This window comes from Sarcophilus harrisii, chromosome 6, assembly GCF_902635505.1.
Source record: "Sarcophilus harrisii chromosome 6, mSarHar1.11, whole genome shotgun sequence".
NCBI lineage: Eukaryota > Metazoa > Chordata > Mammalia > Dasyuromorphia > Dasyuridae > Sarcophilus > Sarcophilus harrisii.
The window spans coordinates 116361533-116380174 of NC_045431.1; the positions used below are offsets into that span (position 1 = coordinate 116361533).

The window sequence follows — 18642 nt, forward strand, 5'->3', positions numbered from 1 at the left end:
AGTTTCTGAAATGGTGTGTCCCATTCTTAACCTCCCCAAATGCATTAAGGCTATTCACTGCCGACCCTGAACAAGCAGCCCAAAAAGCTGGGCACAATTCTTGATGCCTGGAAGTGTGGTAAGGACCCACTAATAAAAAAATTCTACGAATCAAAATTTGTTTCAATTAAATCCTATCTGTAGTCCTTTTCCTAAATTTTGTATAATTCCTGATTATATTCTATATAAACTATAATAGTATTCCAAAAATTACAAAATATATTGAGGTCAAAATTTATTGCTCTTAGTCAAGGACATAATTATAAGCCTAGAGACAAGCCTGGATCCTTAAAATAACTAATAAAGTTCAATGCAAAACAAAGTTAGCGTGGGTTTCTGAGTATAAAGAAATTACTTTTAAAGTTTACTCAGAAGACAAATCACCACTTTGGCCTTTAAACTATAGTATCTAAAGAAATTTGATGTCAATTAGCCATTGATGCACAATGCTCCACCCTATTCCCCAAAGTGCTTATGTACTAGGGCAGTTGACATCTAGTAAAGAAAGTCATGGAAGAGAGGGAACAGTCAAAACATAGAGTTCCAGTAAATACAAAGGTTCAAGCAAGAAGAGAAAAGATAAAATCATCTGGTCAGAAGGAATTCACATCAATTCATGCCTTTCCTTTCCTCATCAAGTCAGTAGTCTCTAAGGACTAAGAGCAAATACCTTAAACACTGGCAGACAAATTTCACACTGCTTATATAAGGTAAGTTATTATAAAGAGAGAATTTTGGGCTCAATTATGGGGATTTTCCCAGGACAGTGAGTCAGGAAACCTTCTTATAATATTTTGATTTTCCTTGATTATTGTCTGTGGGTTGGTATGGCATTCTTAGAATCTGTTGATTTGGGTCAATGTCCAGGGGACAGTCTTATCTGTGTGTTTCCTAAGAAGCAAGGGATTTCCTAGTGGAAGGATCAGAGTTTGTGTTTTTCTGAAGAGAGAAGTGAAGTACACAACTGGTTCTATTTGTCAGATTTCAAGAGGCCAACCACTATGGATGAAACAGGGCAGCGATCTATGTTAATGACTGAATTCTTTGACCTATATAGTTTTGAGGTGTCCACTCTCTCTATTGCATTAGTACTACAATTATAGAACATTTTGGTTTTATCTCGTTTTTTAAAGGTATCAGTACAAATAGAATCTACATATTGTCATGTAGGAAAGTAATTTGTCTTTCCTAATATTCTTCTGAGTTGAAAATTAGTTACAGCTGCCTTAAGAAACTGCTGGTGTGATTCTAGATACAGAGAATTGATTAGAAGGTGATGTGGTGATGTGGTTCAGGGAGTCTATAGATACAGGTTTCTGGTGAGAGGATATATTAGATGCTATCTACCTTAATCAGAACAGTTTGGGTGGTTTGCTATAAAGGCTGGTCCAGTCTTCATTTGATATCCACTATGAGGGTCCCTGGTGTCTCCCACTCCATTGACATGTCTCTCCTATTCCGATCTATCCCCTGCTTCTCAGGAGCTGTTGGATGCCGCGACATAACTAAGGTTCCACACTTTTCCTGGAGTTTACTTTCCATTACAAAAGTCTAAAACCTTCGCTCCTACTTCCTCACCCTGCCTCCACCTCTTCTCCCCCTCCCCTGCCCAATACAGTGTAGCTGACTGGGACTGGGGAGTATGAGAGTTTTGTTTTGTTTTGACCCAGCTGTCATACTTCTTTGGGGAAATAGGGAAGGCAGTATCAGGACCTACTTAACCTGGAGGGTTCTCCATCACAGACAGACAGACAGACAGACAGATACAGACACACAGCCTAGGGGTACTGCTGAACTTTTCTGGATCCTGCCTTCCACCCCTCATCCCTGGTGCTCTCTGCCACCTCCCATGGTATTGCTCTTTAGAATTGCACAATGTGAGGCAAACTGTAAAATTGCAGAAATAAGTAAGTTTTAAGCAACTCCCTCCTTACCCCTCTTCCCACCGATTCGCCTACTAGCCACCTACCCCAGCACTGAAATTCCTAGTTAGTGCTCTGCCTGTCCCTTACTCATTTTGAACCTCTCATTCCATGGCTGTAAAAATGGGGGGGGGGGAAGGGGAGAGAAAATATTTACCTAATATCACAGAATTGTTTTGAGGGACGAGACCTATATTACAAAGACACCCTCAGGTCTGGAAATCCAGAAACTAGAAAGAGAAGTGTGGTGGAGAGGAAATAGATGAAGAATTTGAAGACCACCATAAGCTTTGCAAAGACACATGATATATGGCAGTGATTTGGAGCTTCAAAGATTCACTACTGCAGCTCTCTGCAGTTGCAAAGAACTGGAAACTAAGGGGGTACTCATCTTTGGGGAAAAGATAAATAAATTATGATATGTGAATAATAGAATATTATCATACTATAAGAAATGACAAGATGCAATTTCAGAAATGTTGGAAACGCTTAAAAGATTTATAATGCACTTTGTATACTATTATGCAGAAATGAGGAAGGACCAGAGGAAATGAAATGAAGAGAACCAGGAAAACAATCAATACTGTAATATTATAAAGAAAAATAACTTTGAAAGTGTTGAGGATTTTGATCAATGAAATGACCATGATTCCATATGGCTAATGAAGCATGCTCTCTATTTCCTGAGAGATGATGGACACAAGATGAATAGGATGTATATTTTTGACACATTTGTTTTACTAGGCATGTTTGTTCTAAGTCCCCTTCCCTCCCACCCAAACAGGCAGTGTTGGAAAGAAAGAAATTTTTTTAAAAATAAGAGGGTCATTAAAGTATTTTAAAAGAATACATAGTAGAAAACAGAAAAGGCAAGCAAGACAGCATTGAAAGTTATATGTTAAGTTAGTATTGGTGTCTTTATTGCATATATTTAGCCTGTATCAGATTGCTTGCTGTCTTAGGGAGGGAAGAAGGGAGAAAAATCTAGAACACCAAAATTTCACAAAAAGAAATGTTGAAAACTATCTTTACATGTATTTGGAAAAATAAACTACTATTGAAGATAAAAAAAATAAAAAAGTTATATGTTAAAATGTATTATAAAATTAAAAAGCATATTGTATGTAGGTGATTTGAAGTATCATGCAGAATCTTGTTTACTTTTATATAGATATACTAATTTTAATTAATTAAGAATTAATATGGGGTAAAAGAATTAGTTCTTCTCTGAGGTGACAGCCAATCCTAAACCTATGATTATTTAAAGGGATTAAAACCAACTCTTTAACCTGCCTCAGTGATAATTTCAAACTTCAAATGAACCAAACAAGGAAGTTCTATATGAATTTGATTCTTACTGACAGGAGAGAACTAGATATCTCAGGAAGAAATGATGGGAAACATGGGTGAGAAGTTACCATTCTTTAGTTTGTGACAGAGAAGAATGTATAGTCTTTAATTCATCCTAGATTTTGGGAAACTGTATTTTAAACAACCATTTTGGGGAGAGGAGCTACTTTCATCTGATACATGCTCAAAAAGCAGTATTCTCTTCATTTGCCAAGAAATTTGTAAGCCAATGTTTTTTTTTTTTTCTTGTAAATAAAAGTTTAAAAAGTTAAAAACAAAGTAATTTTTTTTTAGTTTCTAAGAAAAAAGGGAATCAAAGGATTTAAAAGAATATATTATTTCACAGACTAAATTTTTAATGGAGAAGTTAGCCCAAAAAGAAGGGCAAACTCTCTAGTATGAATTCTTTAAACACAAAGATGAGCAATTCTGATGAAAAATGGCAGTTGTCCAAATAGACTGATGCTCAAAGAACTCACCAACTAAGAGATTTTAATTATTATACATGTTTATATATATATATACATATATATGCTTATGCACACACACACACATATATATTATAATGTATAGGATAGATATAAAAGTATGGCATGGGGCTGTTACAGAGTATCAGTATTTTTAAAACTCAATGATCTGAGGCTAATGAGAAAAGCTAAAGATAAAATTTTTAAAAGCTTTATTGAGGAAAATTGAAAGATCAAAGAAAAGATATCATTCTCTGTATGAAACACTGTACCTGCCACTTCAATGCTTTTACAAAGGTTGTGCCCCATGCTTAGAATATGCTTTCTTTACCTGTATCTCTTAGAACTCACCCAAGGATCAGTTCCTATGCCTACTTTTACAAGACTTGTTTGATTTTCCCTAGGTCTTAGTGCTACCCACAAATTATTTTTATATGTTTATCTGTATATATATATAGTCTCTCCCTACCCACACAGAATATAAGCTCCTTAAGAGTAGAAGCTATTTTTATCTTTTTATCCCTATCACCCAGCACAATGCCTGGCACAGAGTAGAAATTTAGTATAAACTTGTTAAATTTAATTGAATCAAAATAATCACTTCCTGTTTCATGGGGTCATTTGGCACAGTGCCATGCTATACCCAGCTCAAGTTAGTTAATATAAAATTGTCAAGATGGGTATTTACACCTCAAAAAATGGTCAGTGCTATATATTGGGACTTTTTTTTCCCCCCTCAACCAGGAAGAGACTTCAGACCATAAAGAACAGAAGAAAAATGGGCAATAGGGAGTTGATTAACTCAGAAGATGAGAGAACCTAATTGTCATTGATAAATTCTAGTTGCCTGTTCACATGAACTCTGTCTCTGTTTCTGTCTCTTTCCACACACAAACTTTACAAACTGAAAGTACTAGTAGATATGCTATTTAGCTATATTAGTCATACTTGAAAGAGAATAAAAAACAGAAGATATATCTTATGATGAGAAAAGTGCTTATGTTCCAGCTTTCAAAAAAGGGAGGAGATTATGAGTCTGAAAATGAAAGGCCAATGAGCTTCCTAGGAAAATTCCCAAATGTATGACTAGAGACTTAGCAAACAATTAGAAAAGGAAGTCGTAATCACAAGGAGCTAGCTAGTATGCCTTCAGCAAGAACAGATCATGCCACACTAATCTTATTTCTTTTTTTTTTTTTTTGCATTTAATAGCATTTTTTTCACTTCTATGTTAAGATAGTTTTAAACATTAATTTTTGTAAGATTTTGAGTTCCAAATTTTTCTCCTTCCCTTCACCCAAGACAACTCGAAATCTGATATAGATTATTCATGTACAATCACGTACAAACCTATTTATATATTAGTCAAGTTGTAAAAGAAGTTGTAAAAGGCAAAAATCACAAGAAAAGAAAAAACAAAAAAAGTGAAAAAATTTGCTTAAATCTGCACTCAGATTCCATAATTCTTTCTCTGGATATTGTCAGCATTTTCCATCATGAGTCTTTTGGAATTGTCTTGGATCATTGTACTGCTGAGAAGAGTTAAGTCTCTCATAGCTGAAGATCATATGATGTTGCCATTACTGTACACAATGTTCTCCTGGTTCTGCTCACTTCATATGCCTGCTCATCATTTTTTATGGACCAGTATTATTCCATTCTACACACACACACACACATACACATACCAACTTATTCAGCCATTCCCTAACTGATGGACATTCGCAAAATTCCCAATTCTTTGCAACCACAAAAAAAGGCTGCTATAAATATATTTGTACATGTGGGCCCTTTTCCCTTTTTTATGATCTCTTTGGTATACAGACCTAATATATATTGGTGGATCAAAGGATATGCACAGTTTTAGAGCCTCTTGGGTATGGTTCCAAATTGCTCTATAAAATGGTTGGATCAGTTCACAACTACACCAACAATGCATTAGTGTCCCAGTTTTCCCATGTTCCTCCAACATTTACTTTTGCCTTTTCTGTTACCTTAGCCAATCTGATATGTGTGAGCTTATACCTCAGAATTGTTTTAATTTACATTTTAGTCAACAATGATTTGGAGCATTTTTCCATGACTCTAGATAGCTTTAATTTCTTCATCTGAAAACTGCCTGTTGTTCATATCCTTTGACCATTTATCAATTGGAGAATCAATTCTTACTTTTTTTTGACATTGTAACTATATTGAGTTACAATCAACTGAGTGCTGTAGGCATCGTTTACCTAAATTTTAGAAAGAGATTTGACAAAGTATCTCAAGCAATTCTTGTGGAAAAGATGGATGTGTACTAGATGACAATATAATAATTTCAGAACTGGTTAAATGACCATACTCAAAGAGTAGTCACTAATGATTTAAGAGTCCAGTGAAATGACCAAGGCCTTGTGCTATTTAACATTTTTATAACTAACTTGTATAAAACCATGGGTAGCAAATTTCCAAATGACACAAAATTAGGGGAATTCCTTCCAATAATGGATTATAGTAAGGATCCAAAAAGGTCTTGATAGGCTGAAATATCAGGGTGAAATCTAAGGTGAAATTTAATAGTGATACATCTTAGCACTTGGATTTAAAAAAAATATTGACTTCATAAGTAATAAAATGGGAAGCACGGTTTTATCTGAAAAACATCTAGGGATTTGTGTCTTAAAACCTATTAGTCTTAAGTGTGTTCTGGCAGCTAAAAAGGCTAAGTTTTGGGGTCTATTGAGAGTCACAACATCTAGAAATAAGGAGAGAATAGTCCCTCATTCTCACTTCTGGAGAATTTTGTTCAGTTCTCATAACCATAGTTTAGGACAAATGAACCAAAGAACGAACATCTGGGGCGGGCAACCAAAATAGTCAAGGTGAAGTCTTTGCTCTATGAGGATTTGGGAACATTTTACTTACATTTAGATTTGGGAACATTTGAGATGTGGTAGATAAGCTTTTGAAGGGCTATCATGGAGAAAAGGGATTAGATTTGTTGTGTTTGACCTCAAATAGCAGAAATAGGAGTAAAATATGAGAATTTCGCTTTGATGTCAAACAAAAGTTGCTAATAAAGCTATCAAAAACTTAGTCTCTCAGGAGATAGTGGTCTCCTTTTCATTGTAGGTCTTCAAGTAGAGACTGAATGACTAGTTGTCTGGTAAATTGTAGTTGGAAAGTATTTTCAGGTGTGCATTGGATTTGGTGTTTTGCTGAAAGCACTTCCAACTTTGAAATTCTGTACCTTTTTTTTTTTTGGTGCTGAGGCAATTGAAGTTAAGTGACTTCCCCCAGAATCACACAGCTAGGAAGTGTTGTTTCTGAGGTTACATTTGAACTCAGGTCCTACTTCAGTGCTGGTGCTCCATCCACTTCACCACCTAGCTGCTTGAATTCTGTACTTTTCTAGGAAATGTGTAAACTTGAGTAAACAGTAAGTAGTATCCTTAAATTTGGGGGGTGGGCGAGTAGGAGGATGAAAGTGAAAACTCAGTAGTTCTGGCCCTACTGAGTTTCAAAGGACAATTTAAGAGATCCAGTTGGAGACATCTCCCTGGTGATTGGAATTCATGAGAGTAGGACTGGATATTTAGACATTAGTATAAAGATGATACTAGAAATTATAGGAAGTGAGATCAATTAAAGCGGTGTAAGGACAGTATGGTTATAAGTACTTTTAAGGCAGGCCTGGATCCACTTTGCAATAAATAGACTGAAATTTTGATATCTGATTATTTTTAAAATAGTTTTGAATGAGTAACCTATAGTTTAACCAGATTTATGTTTTAAGTAAACTGGTCAGTCAATAAGTATTTATTGGAAATTGTTCTTTGTTTTCTAAACTGCTTTTCATGATAACCAATATAACCCATGAGGTTAACTGAAATACTTGTCACACAGATCTTTGTGTTCCATGTATTTACATAAAATAAATTAAGTGATCTTATCCCAATCCTTTATTGATCTTAGCTATCATTATTGGTTGTGCCTACTCTCAAACTGCTGCAGAAGAACCCACCTGGAACCAAAGTTTATAGGAGGAAGTCAGTTTAGAAATTTATCACTAAAAGAAAGAGAAGTGGATTTTCTCAAAGGTGCAACAAGTAGGAAACTTGATCAAAAACCTTCCAATTAGGTGTTTTTCCTAATCCTTTCACTCCAGACTTTCAATGGGGCAAGACAAAAAAAAAAAAAATCCACAAAAAACTCATGTTGCTTAATCAAAGCTTTTTCCCTTTAGTTTTCTTTAGAATGCAAAATGCTTTTTATCAGTGCCTTGCTATACAGCCCTACCAATCATCTGCACTTCCTTTTTAGGGACATTTCTCAATGGTATTTCCCCATACTGATGAAATTAAAGGTCTGTTAAAAATTGTGTATTGCATGCTCTATAATTCAGAAATGTGTATTTTGGCTGTGCATATAAAATGCCAGCAGGGAATATTTTGCATCCTTCTAAATCATGTATACACCTGGAACCTGAAACTTAACCACTGGTAAGCCACATAGATATATATACCTTTTATTCTGAGGTTGGCAGTTAAGAAATCATAGAAATAGTTTGTTCAAGGTAATGAGAGAAGTGATAGGATGCACTTCTAGCACATTATTTTGTATTTTTATGGTTCAGCACAATAGTGCGAAGAATTAAAGCAATATGAAACGCTTTTAGTGCTTTCAAACATGCTATTCAAGCCACTAAAATTGAGTGGGACGCATCTTTCTTTGTCGTAAATACACCACTATTATATACTAGGTTTGGGACTTCACCCAGTAAATGAATGAGGAAGAAGACTAGTTTGACAGAACATTTAATAGGACCACCATATAAATCACTTAACTTCTCTAAGCTTCAGTTTCCTTCTCTGTTAGTAACAAAGATTTGTATGTTTTTAAGACTTATATAGAATCTTATCTCGTGCACCTTAAAACAACCTTGTTCAGTAGACACTAGGAACATTATCGCTCCCATTTCACAAATGGGGAAACAGAGTCAGAAAGGTTATGGGATTTGCCCAAGGTGGAAGAGGCCGATTTTAAACCTAGGTCTCTCCTGAAGTTGTTTTTTCCATCTCCCCACAGTGTTTTTTTGAAAAAAGGAGATCTTGGCTCTGACGTATCCGGATCCAGCTCTGTAATTTTGTAATTGACCGCCGCATCTTGGGCCTGAATGGGAGCTCGGGTTTCTGAAGGCCGCAGAGCCCGGCTGAAAAGGCCTACAAGTGCGAGGTCGGGTATCGGAGCGCCCGCGCCCAGTGGGTCAGCCCGGATAAAGTCCGCTTTCACCGCCGCCTCCCGAGGTTTGGCCACCGCGCGGCAGCCGCGGCAAAGCTCGGATTCCCTTTTCCCTGCGTTGGGCATTCAGAGCCGGAGAGAGCTGGCAGAGGGCCATGGGGGTTCAGGCCGCGCTCCCTGATAGGTCAGTATCCTTTGAGACTGTTCTCACCTGCTCACTCACGGGGTCCTGCTAAGGAAGCAGAGGCGGAGAGCGCTTAGTCAGGCCGGAGAGCCATCACTTAAAGAGACCCCGAGCGCTTCGGCTGCCTTAAAGATCTGGTTTTAATGGACATCTCGGGGGGAAGACCTGCAGTCCGCGGAGAAAGGCGGACAGGCCCCGGAGGCTGCCCTTTTCCCGAATCTTCCGAGAAGCCTCTTCGGGTCCCGTATCCCGGTAGGGAGCCCCACAGGGACAGCCGAGCTCCGGACTCAGCGGTCGGCAGCGGGGGCGGGGCGGGGCGGACGCAGGCCCCGGCTCCATCCGGGTCCCTTCCCTCGGCTGCCCGTAACAGAAGGGGGCGCGCTCGTCACCCGGCGGCCGGGGCGGCGCCGGCAGGAGCCGGCGTTCCGCCCCATGACGACGACGGTGGCGGCGGCGGTGGCGCCGCGATCCCCCGGTCGCGTTGGGCCGGGGCCGCGGGGGAATTCCCCTCACCCCCAGCACCCTGGCCGCCGGGGTCGAAGTCCGCCCTTCCCCTGTCGTGTTCCTCGCCGCTGCCGACGCCTTCTTCCCTGGAAATGCTGTAGCAGCCGACTGACGCCGCCCACACCCAGCTACCGGAGTTGCCGCAGTGGGGGGAGGAGCCGATCCGGGAAACCAGCGGCCGGGAGCGGAACGCCCCTTTCTGAGCCGGTGCGTCACAAAAGCGGGAGGTGGTGGGGACCTACGCGCTCATTGGTCTGTCGACGGCTTTAGGACGCCCTTTAGGGCGGGTTCTGCGTTCCAAGCCGCCCGCCACGGGCCGGCTATCTCTTAGACCCCGCCTTCCGCCGCCTCCTCCGCCAACCAGAGCCGAGGATCGCGGCCGAGCCGCCCGCTACTGCGGGGGCTCGCGCCGGAAGGAAGCGACGACGCGCGAGTCCCAACGAGGTTATAAAAGGAGAGGGGGTGCCTGGCGGCGGGCGGAAGTGGGCGTTTCGGCTCTGCGGCTCGGCTTTCGTTGGTCGGCTGTCCTCTGGGCTTGCGGGAGCTACCCGAGTCCTCGGTGACAGGGCCTCCTCCGTCCTCTCCCTTGTCCTCGGCCTGCCCTAGCGACGGACGACACGAGTGGGTTGAGCATGGCGCGGGCAGCCATCTCCGAGGTGTCCGAGTACTTAAGTCAAAATCCACGGGTGGCCGCCTGGGTGGAGACGCTGCGTAGCGACGGCGAGACGGACAAGCACTGGCGCCATAGACGCGAGTTTCTGCTTCGCAATGCCGGAGACCTGGCCCCGACCGCCACCACCGAAGCCGCCTCGGTGGAATGCGGGGACCGTCGTCGCCAGCTGCAGCAGCTCGTCTCCTCCTCTATGGCCTGGGCCAACCATATTTTCTTGGGGTGCCGGTGAGTGATCCGCGGCCGGGCCTGGGCCTTCTCCGCCCCGACACTCCGTGGCAGGAGCCTAAGGCCTGTGGGTGTAACGCGAGCGCTGAGGGAAGGGAGCCTTGGAGCCGGCTGGGCCGGTGAGGACGGGATCGTAGGCCCTTAGCCTCCCTCCTTCCCCGGCAGCTCCTCCCCCTCCTCCGCCCTTCCTCCCTCCCTCCGGTTTGGTGGTGTGGACGTCATTCGTGTTCTTTTTCGGTCAGCTGGTGGGAGTCGTTAGTCTGCATCAGACGAATGGTTTGCAGGCCAGCTGGGGGGAGGAGAGAAGGCGGAATTCACCACTCCAGTGAGCACGTTTATTTATGGGTTATTTAGGAAGCAGAGAATCCTTGCTCGATGTCGGGGGCTAATTGGAAGCCTCGTTCTCGTTCCTTTGGTTGGTTTGTATGTGAGGTGGAAAAGACTTATGGAAAAACGGTCAATTTGTTTTTCTCTTTTTAGGTATCCACCCAAAGTTATGGATAAAATACTTAGTATGGCTGAAGGCATCAAAGTGACAGATGCTCCAATCCATACAACAAGAGATGAACTGGTTGCCAAGGTGAAGAAAAGAGGGATATCGAGTAGCAATGGTTAGCAGATCATAGATGTGAACATATATAGGAGCATAGAACATAAGTTTATTTTAGTGCTGTGAACTCATGTTTCATATTTACTTATATTTCTAACATAACCAAACTGCTATTTAATGTTTGTCTTTTTTATTTTAAGAACACTAGTCCTAAACTTTCCCTATATATTTTTTGGTTTTTAACCTTAAATTTTTTTTTACTTTAAAACTGTCAAATGTTTCATTTGTTTAAAAAAAAAAAAAGTGTGTCATGATTACATAGTAATTTTGTCCTCTGCATTATATATGCCAAGTTTTTTGCTTAGCATCTTTCTTGCATTGAATGTCTACCTAACTAATAATTAAGTGGAATTAGTCAAATGCTTCTTTTTCTTTCTTTCTTTCTTTCTTTCTTTTTTTTTTTTTTTTTTTTTTTTTTTTTTAAATTTTTAGATGGGGTAGAAGAACCTTGCAAAAAACGGGCAGTTGAAGGAAAGAGCAGTTCTACTAGTATTCAGGATGCTTTGAAGACTTGTGGCAAAACAGAGCAGGCATCACCAAAGCAGGAAGTCAAGGTGGGGGCAGTGCCATCCATTAGACCTGTGGGAGAAAATATAAATCGGAGCTCTAGCAGCACTTTGGAAAGGGGGAGTACACTTTCCCAAGAGGGGCTGGGAGTAAAGAATAAATCCACCAGTGAGCCAGCGCTTGAAAATTTTGGAAAGCAAAACACCACCTCCAATACCAGCACTTCTCAGGTTATAGCATCAGCCCCTGAAAAGCTTTCAGATATAGAAACTTCAGATAAACCTGCTACAATACTAATTTCTTCTGTGACAACATCCAATATGAATAGTGTTGGGATCCAGTTAATTGATCCCAAACAAAATGCATCCCCTAAAAAAACTATTTCGGAGAGCACTTCATCTTTGTGTTCTCAAAGTGCTTCAGAGACAGAACTGCCTCTGTTGAGTTCTCATACCAGGTCAGAGACAACAAGTTTGCCATTGTTGGGTTCCCCAACCAGCTCAGAAGTGGAGCTGCCACTGTTATCCTCCAAACCTAGTTCAGAATTGCTCCCCCTGTTAGGTTCTAAAACCACTTCAGATGGCAGCCCATCACAGTCAACTTCCAAAACTAACTTGGATTCAAGCATTTCATCTAAAAACAATTCCTCAACCAGTGTGCAAATTTTAACTCCCAAAAGCACCTCTTCAGCAAGCACTTTACTGCTGCCCTCTAAAAGCAGCTCCCAAGTAGCTGCCACACTGTTGGCTCCTAAAGGCAATTCCCCAGCTACATCACTGTTGTCTTCCAAAAGCAGCTCCCAGACAAGTGTAGCCCTGTTGGCTACCAAAAGTTCCTTGACAAGTGTAAACCCGCTGGCTTCTAAGAGTAGCTCTCAAACTAGCACATCACAGTTACCTTCTAAAAGCAGTTTACAGTCATGTGAGAGTTCTGTTAGGTTTTCTTGCAAATTAACCACTGAAGATGTAAAACAGAAGCAACCTTTTTTCAATAGATTGTATAAAACTGTGGCATGGAAGTTAGTGGCTGTTGGTGGTTTTAGTCCCAGTGTGAATCATGGGGAACTCCTAAATGCATCTGTGGAGGCTCTAAAAGCAACATTAGACGTTTCTTTTGTTCCATTAAAAGAACTGGCTGATCTGCCTCAAAATAAGAGTTCTCAAGAAAGTATAGTGTGTGAATTGAGGTGCAAGTCTGTTTATTTGGGTACTGGCTGTGGAAAGAGTAAGGAAAATGCCAAAGCAGTAGCATCGAGAGAAGCTCTGAAGTTATTTCTCAAGAAAAAAGTGGTGGTAAAGATATGTAAAAGAAAATACAGAGGAAGTGAAATAGAAGATTTGGTGCTTCTTGATGAAGAATCAAGACCTACAAACTTACCTCCAGCTTTAAAACATCCTCAGGAGCTACCATAGCATGTTTAAAAGGTCACTGCATAAAGCTTATATAGTGTTTTAACATTTGGACCGAAGTTTACTTTTGTACACTAAAATATTGGCTTTCAGGCATTTTGTATTGCTTTCCCCCCTAGTTTTGCAGAAAACCCATGTTATAGTTGTCTTCGCTTAGTAGCAGCAGTTGTAAATAATTTATGAATGAATAACAGTATTCATTTAAAGGTATGCCTTAACATCATAGCACACCAGAATGCTGTTTACTTTGCTAAAGAGTGTACCCATGTCTTCTCTTTTTAATGGTACAATAGGTAAGGTATGCAGTTAAATATAGTCTTAATACTTTTTGTACTACTAAAACTTTGGTGAAAATGTATTATGAGTGTTACCTTGCTTTTTTTTTCTCCTAAGCAGAAAAACAAGACAAAAAAGACCTTTCATGTGAAAGTAATGGGGACCAGTGTTTAAAAAATAGGTGTCTAAAAGGCCAAGAAAAATATAGAGAGATCTTAGAGAGAATTCATGTCAAATATGCCTGTTAGTATGAAGTACTATGAAGTACTTGACATTATTTTACACTGAAATTGTTGCTTAATTCAGTATAATTTTTACCTATTCGAATTCATTAGGTTAATTTATGTTCAAGGTAAAATTAAATTTTTTTCAGAATGAAAAAATGGGCTTTGTATATAAGCACATTTGTGACTGCTACTATAAAAATTTGATTTGTTTAGATATTAAATGCTAAAAACTATTTTACCTTTTAAAGAAGTTTTGTGTTTTTCCCCTAGCCAAAATTAATTCCTTGGAATATTTTTTATTTTATTTTATTTTTTTTTTAGCGTCAGTCACTGTTCACCTGGTTATTTTCCATAATTAGCATATTCCTCTGGATAGGTAAAACATTTGTCAAGCCAAATACTAGATACTGTGATTTTTATTTGTAAATAAATGTTTTAGAAGAGGATGTTTGGGAGGAACTGAGTTAAATGATTTCATGAGCATGTTAATTTCTTGTGATCTAAATTTTATTTACTTTTGGTGTGGTAGTGATTAAATAGAATCTTGTCATGCCACAATATCAATTCATTTTACTGAATTGTTTAATGTTCTTTGACTCTGATTTACTGGAGTAATTCTTCATTTTCTGCATTTGGTATACTTACCTTAAGTTTTGGTTATCTTCTTCCTCATTCTTTGAATCTTCCTCCTTTACTTCTTCCAGTGGTATAAGACATATTGTTCAGTAACTTAATAGGTTGGAAGAGAGAAAGGGAAATCAACTATCTTGCAGGTGCTTTTGACACTTTAAAAGGAATATTACCTGACCATATAGTTTGCAGAGAAATTTGGAAATTAGAACTTAAGTTTTTGGAAGCCTTTACTGATTTCTGAAGACTTTTATGACAGTATTTGTTTGGAATTTATAAAAGTTCTTTGAGATAGGATTTTTTTTTTTTTTTTGGAAGAGAAAAGAAATGCAGCTGTTGTGACTTGAAGTCTCAGCAAATAACTGAGGAACAAACTATTGGTCTCTTGATTATAAATCAGTGATCTGTCTGGCTGCCTTTTTAGAATATATGGAAATGTAACTTCTTTCTGTTGTACCTTAGAAATAGTAGTCAAAGTTATTCTCTATGGATTTTAGCATTTAAGATCTAATTATTAATGAGGTTCTGCTTCAAAGAGTGGCTTAGATTTATGATTACATTAGTGTGGATACTCCCTCCATTGGTGCAGATTACCACATCTTTCTACACCTTTATATGGATGGTCTTTATGCTATAGCCAATCTATTCTCAGAGGAGAGTTACCTTAATCTCTTTATGCTTTTGTCTCTTAAAGCCTTTTCCATCTTGATATAGAATTTGCAGCCTATAACAGTTTTAACAACTATTGTAATAACTGTTAATAAGAACCCCCCCCCCCCCCCCAAGATCACTGCCATTTCACAGTGCAGCATCAGAGAAGAAATTCAGTGGTGGTTTTAACTAACCGCTAATTATAATTTGTGCTAGAATGACTTACTTGGATAACTTTATTAAGTATCAGTAATTTATACATAGTGTGGAAATAGCTTTCATTAGTATTTATCTCAGGTCTTCTGGGAAGGAGGAGAAAGGATTGGGGGGGGGGAAGAAGTGATTACTCAGAAGTAGTAACAGATAACAGAATTATAATTTACAGAATTTCAAAGTAGGCTGGCTACAAATGTAACAGATAACAGAATTATAATTTACAGAATTTCAAAGTAGGCTGGCTACAAATGTATGGAAGGACCCTATTCTGAGATAGAATATCCAACTACTTTTACCTTGTCTTTTTGTGAAATGAAATAGACATTGAAATATGCTAGGTACAAGAATTTCTTGGTATGAAATATATGCAAACTTTTTAAATTTACCATATGAAAGGAAATAGAATAATGAAAATTATATCATCATGAATGTTAGAAAAACAAACTAATTGATCAAACTAAAATGGCTTCAAAACAGTCCTCCAAAAGGTATGTATGATAAGGCAAACAAGACAAATGTTTTTAAAAAATTAACATCAGCCCTAAATTTGTAGAGCACGTAACCCATTGCCTTGTGAAGTAGGAGGTATAGTATAAGCATCCCTGTTTTATAGGTGAGGAATCTTGAGTCTTAAACCTTTCCTCCCCCTCCCCCCTCAAATCCTAACTTCATGTCTAGTCTGCATACATCCAAGTGAGTGTTGTTCCTTCAAACTCTTCTTGAGATTATATTTTACTTTAGTAATGCTTGCATTATTAAGGACTTTTTTTGGAATTGTTTTCAGAGTGTCTCATTTTCAGTGGTGGCAAGTCTTCATCCTCAGAATGGGTTTGACTTTTGGAAATAGCCAAGCCTGGCAAATAAGGTGGGTAATCAAGTTGAGTAATAACAATTTAAGTCATAAAACAAAGTATGAGACAAAGTTGCAGATTTGTCCTTGTGTGGCTCATTTATTTGCTCCAAAGGGGGTTCCAGAATTGTTTGGTGGAACAGCATCACTTGGAATCTGATGAGCTCTTTGAGAGCAACAAATGCCCTTTCGGTAAACTTGGCCTCAAAACATTACAGATGGGATGGAATGAATTATTTGTTGACTAGGCTCCCCGAAATAATTCAGCATAAAGAAGAACTAGTGGATATGTGCCTAATATATTTTTTTTTAATTTCATTTCACTCACATATTAGAATAGTCTGTCTTTTATGTGCTTCCCTTCTATTCCACCCCCATGTCCTTTACAGTGAAGTCCAGTTTAAATTCAATTGTTATGTATCTTTTTGAAAGTAAGTCCTTAGTATCAGCTTCTGTATTGACACCAAATTCTCTGCTGCCTGAGATCATTGCTAAGACAATGCTACACTTTGACTATACACTGTTGCTCAAAATACTGCCTTGGTTAACATTTTGAAAAATTTTTTTATTATAAACTTAACTATCAATAACAATGAGGGGAAAATCACACAAACTTATAAAAAAGCTTTAACAAAATAACATCTAATTTGCCGTCTTATTTCTGTCTACTTATTAGATTATGTTGTGTTAGTTTTTTCATGATCAATGTCTGTGCATAGTGTTGCAATGTACATGCATAACATTTCTTTTCATAATAAAGGATTAACATGGTAAATTCTTTGAGATTATTTTCTATTTTTTTTAAAAACAATATTTCACAAAAGGTAGTAGCCTTTGCATTATTTGAAAATAATTATACAAATTTAGTGGGGTGGGTTTTTTTTGTTGTTTATAGTTTCCCGCAAAACATTCATTTAGGACTTAAGCCTTAAAAGAATTTTTAAACTTTGATTTATTAGGTTTTTTGGGAAGATAGGGGAAAAAAAGATTAAAATTGAATTGAGGGGGGTGGGGCTCAAGGTTTTGTTTTATTAACGCCCTATAAAATTATTGAAATACTTCATACCTGTCCCATATAGTCTGCTTCTCCAAACCCTTCAAGTATTTAGTACTGAAGGATAACAGGAGGCTATTCACATGTTAATGTGAAATTAGTAATAATCTAAGAGAGCCTTATGCATAAGATCATCCAATCCAGTACTCCACTTTACAAAGTAGTTCTGGAAGCCTGTCAGGTGATGTTGCCTTTATTGTGACAATGTACATTTGAAGGGATGTAACCATGCTTACTAAAAGGAGATAGAACTTGGATAAGGTGAATACATAACACAGAAGTGTAACTTGTGAAAAACTGCATGCTTTTTTTGTATAACCAAAAACAGTTTAAACATGTTTAAGTGGAATAGCAAAAAATTTACAAATGCCGTAAAGTAAAACAGACATCAGAAGAGGAAATGTGGGAGTATAAAGTACAGTTTGTGAATCTGCAATCGTAGATTTTTAGTCATTAGTGGCCACATAAACTATTCACAGACAAGTCCATTGGATAAATGAGAAGTAATTTGTCAAATCATCAGTTCTGAACTTTAGGCAAAAGAGCTTTGAAGGACCTAGGAATTGAAAGAACCTGGACTAGCAAGAACAGATTGAGTGGACTGGGGCCTAGAGGAAAGGGTGTTTGGAAGGGATTGCTTAATTTTCATTTTAGGGATCTGGGATTCCACTGGGGTAGGCTTTAACTGCAATTGCAGATAGTTGAATCCAACTTCCTTCTTAGTGTAGGAATCCTCTTCCATAGTGTTCTGCAAATTGGATCTACTGTTTTCTGAAGGCAGCTGTTTCCATTATTGGACAACTGACTTAGAATGTCTTCCTTACACTGAATTGCCTCCCTGTAACTTTTGGCACCCATTGATTTTAGTTTACCTTCTGGATCCACACACAGTAAACTTAAATCATTTTCACCATGGTAACTTAAGATGGTTGGAGAAGTTATTGTTTCAATAAACTATGACTGTTGGGAGATCCAGTGAGGGAATTTAATTCAATTGTGAAAATTCAGGAAATGAATCTACAGAATTGTCATTGTTTTAATTCTCTTCTGGATCTGCTCAGATTGACACTAATCTTTTACTGCCTTAAGTAGTAGCCAAATAAGCCAATGCTACAATTTCAAAATGCATTTTTTCAAAATACTGCCTTTTGAGAATGTTACATTATAAATTTAACAATTTCAACAAAAAGGAGGATCTCCTCCCCATTAAGCTTTAACAAAATATCAAATTCGTTCTGTTTCTCGATTTCTACTTAATTCTTTGCTGTTATTTTTATGCTTCCAAATATGTGCAATTCAAAACATCAAGGAACTATGAAATATAGGATGCCTATTTCTTTCCCTTGAGGGCACAGTAGCCACATTTGAAGGCAACACCTCCCCCCCCCAAAAAAAAAAAAAAAACAACTGGATTTTTTCAAAGAATTGTGTTTTTTTTTTTTTTTCCCAAAAGAACTGTGTTCAAATCCTAATACTTCACTTTATTCCCTGTGTGACCAACTCTGGACTCTAGTTAGTTCCCTCATGCATAAAATGGAATTAATTAGGTGGTGTCTAAAGTGTCAGCCTGTGAGCTAGAAGCCTCCTGGGATCCTGGTTGCTATCCACTTATTCAATCTTCTACACCA

General features: G+C 38.5%; 1 protein-coding gene across 2 annotated transcripts; it reads left to right on the plus strand.

Annotated features, from left to right (window-relative positions):
- The first annotated feature begins 9923 nt into the window (after positions 1-9923).
- On the plus strand, positions 9924-16731 carry CDKN2AIP (CDKN2A interacting protein). 2 transcript variants are annotated; one of them, XM_023505834.2, is made up of 3 exons: positions 9924-10584; positions 11065-11164; positions 11627-11645. In XM_023505834.2, the coding sequence occupies exons 1-3, from the start codon at positions 10319-10321 to the stop codon at positions 11633-11635; spliced, it is 375 nt and encodes a 124-aa protein (XP_023361602.1). In that variant the 5' UTR covers positions 9924-10318; the 3' UTR covers positions 11636-11645. The 2 variants fall into 2 exon arrangements, with proteins under 2 accessions (XP_023361602.1, XP_003773092.1); XM_003773044.4 differs by having other exon boundaries at positions 10310-10584; positions 11065-11195; positions 11627-16731.
- Positions 16732-18642: the final 1911 nt, after the last annotated feature.

Excerpts from the sequence above, each read along its gene's own strand:
- CDKN2AIP (XM_003773044.4), top strand. The coding sequence starts at position 10,319 with ATGGCGCGGGCAGCCATCTCCGAGGTGTCCGAGTACTTAAGTCAAAAT. Across the intron at positions 10,585-11,064 it reads CATATTTTCTTGGGGTGCCG|GTATCCACCCAAAGTTATGG; the intron begins GTGAGTGATCCG and ends TTCTCTTTTTAG. Across the intron at positions 11,196-11,626 it reads AGGGATATCGAGTAGCAATG|ATGGGGTAGAAGAACCTTGC; the intron begins GTTAGCAGATCA and ends TTAAATTTTTAG.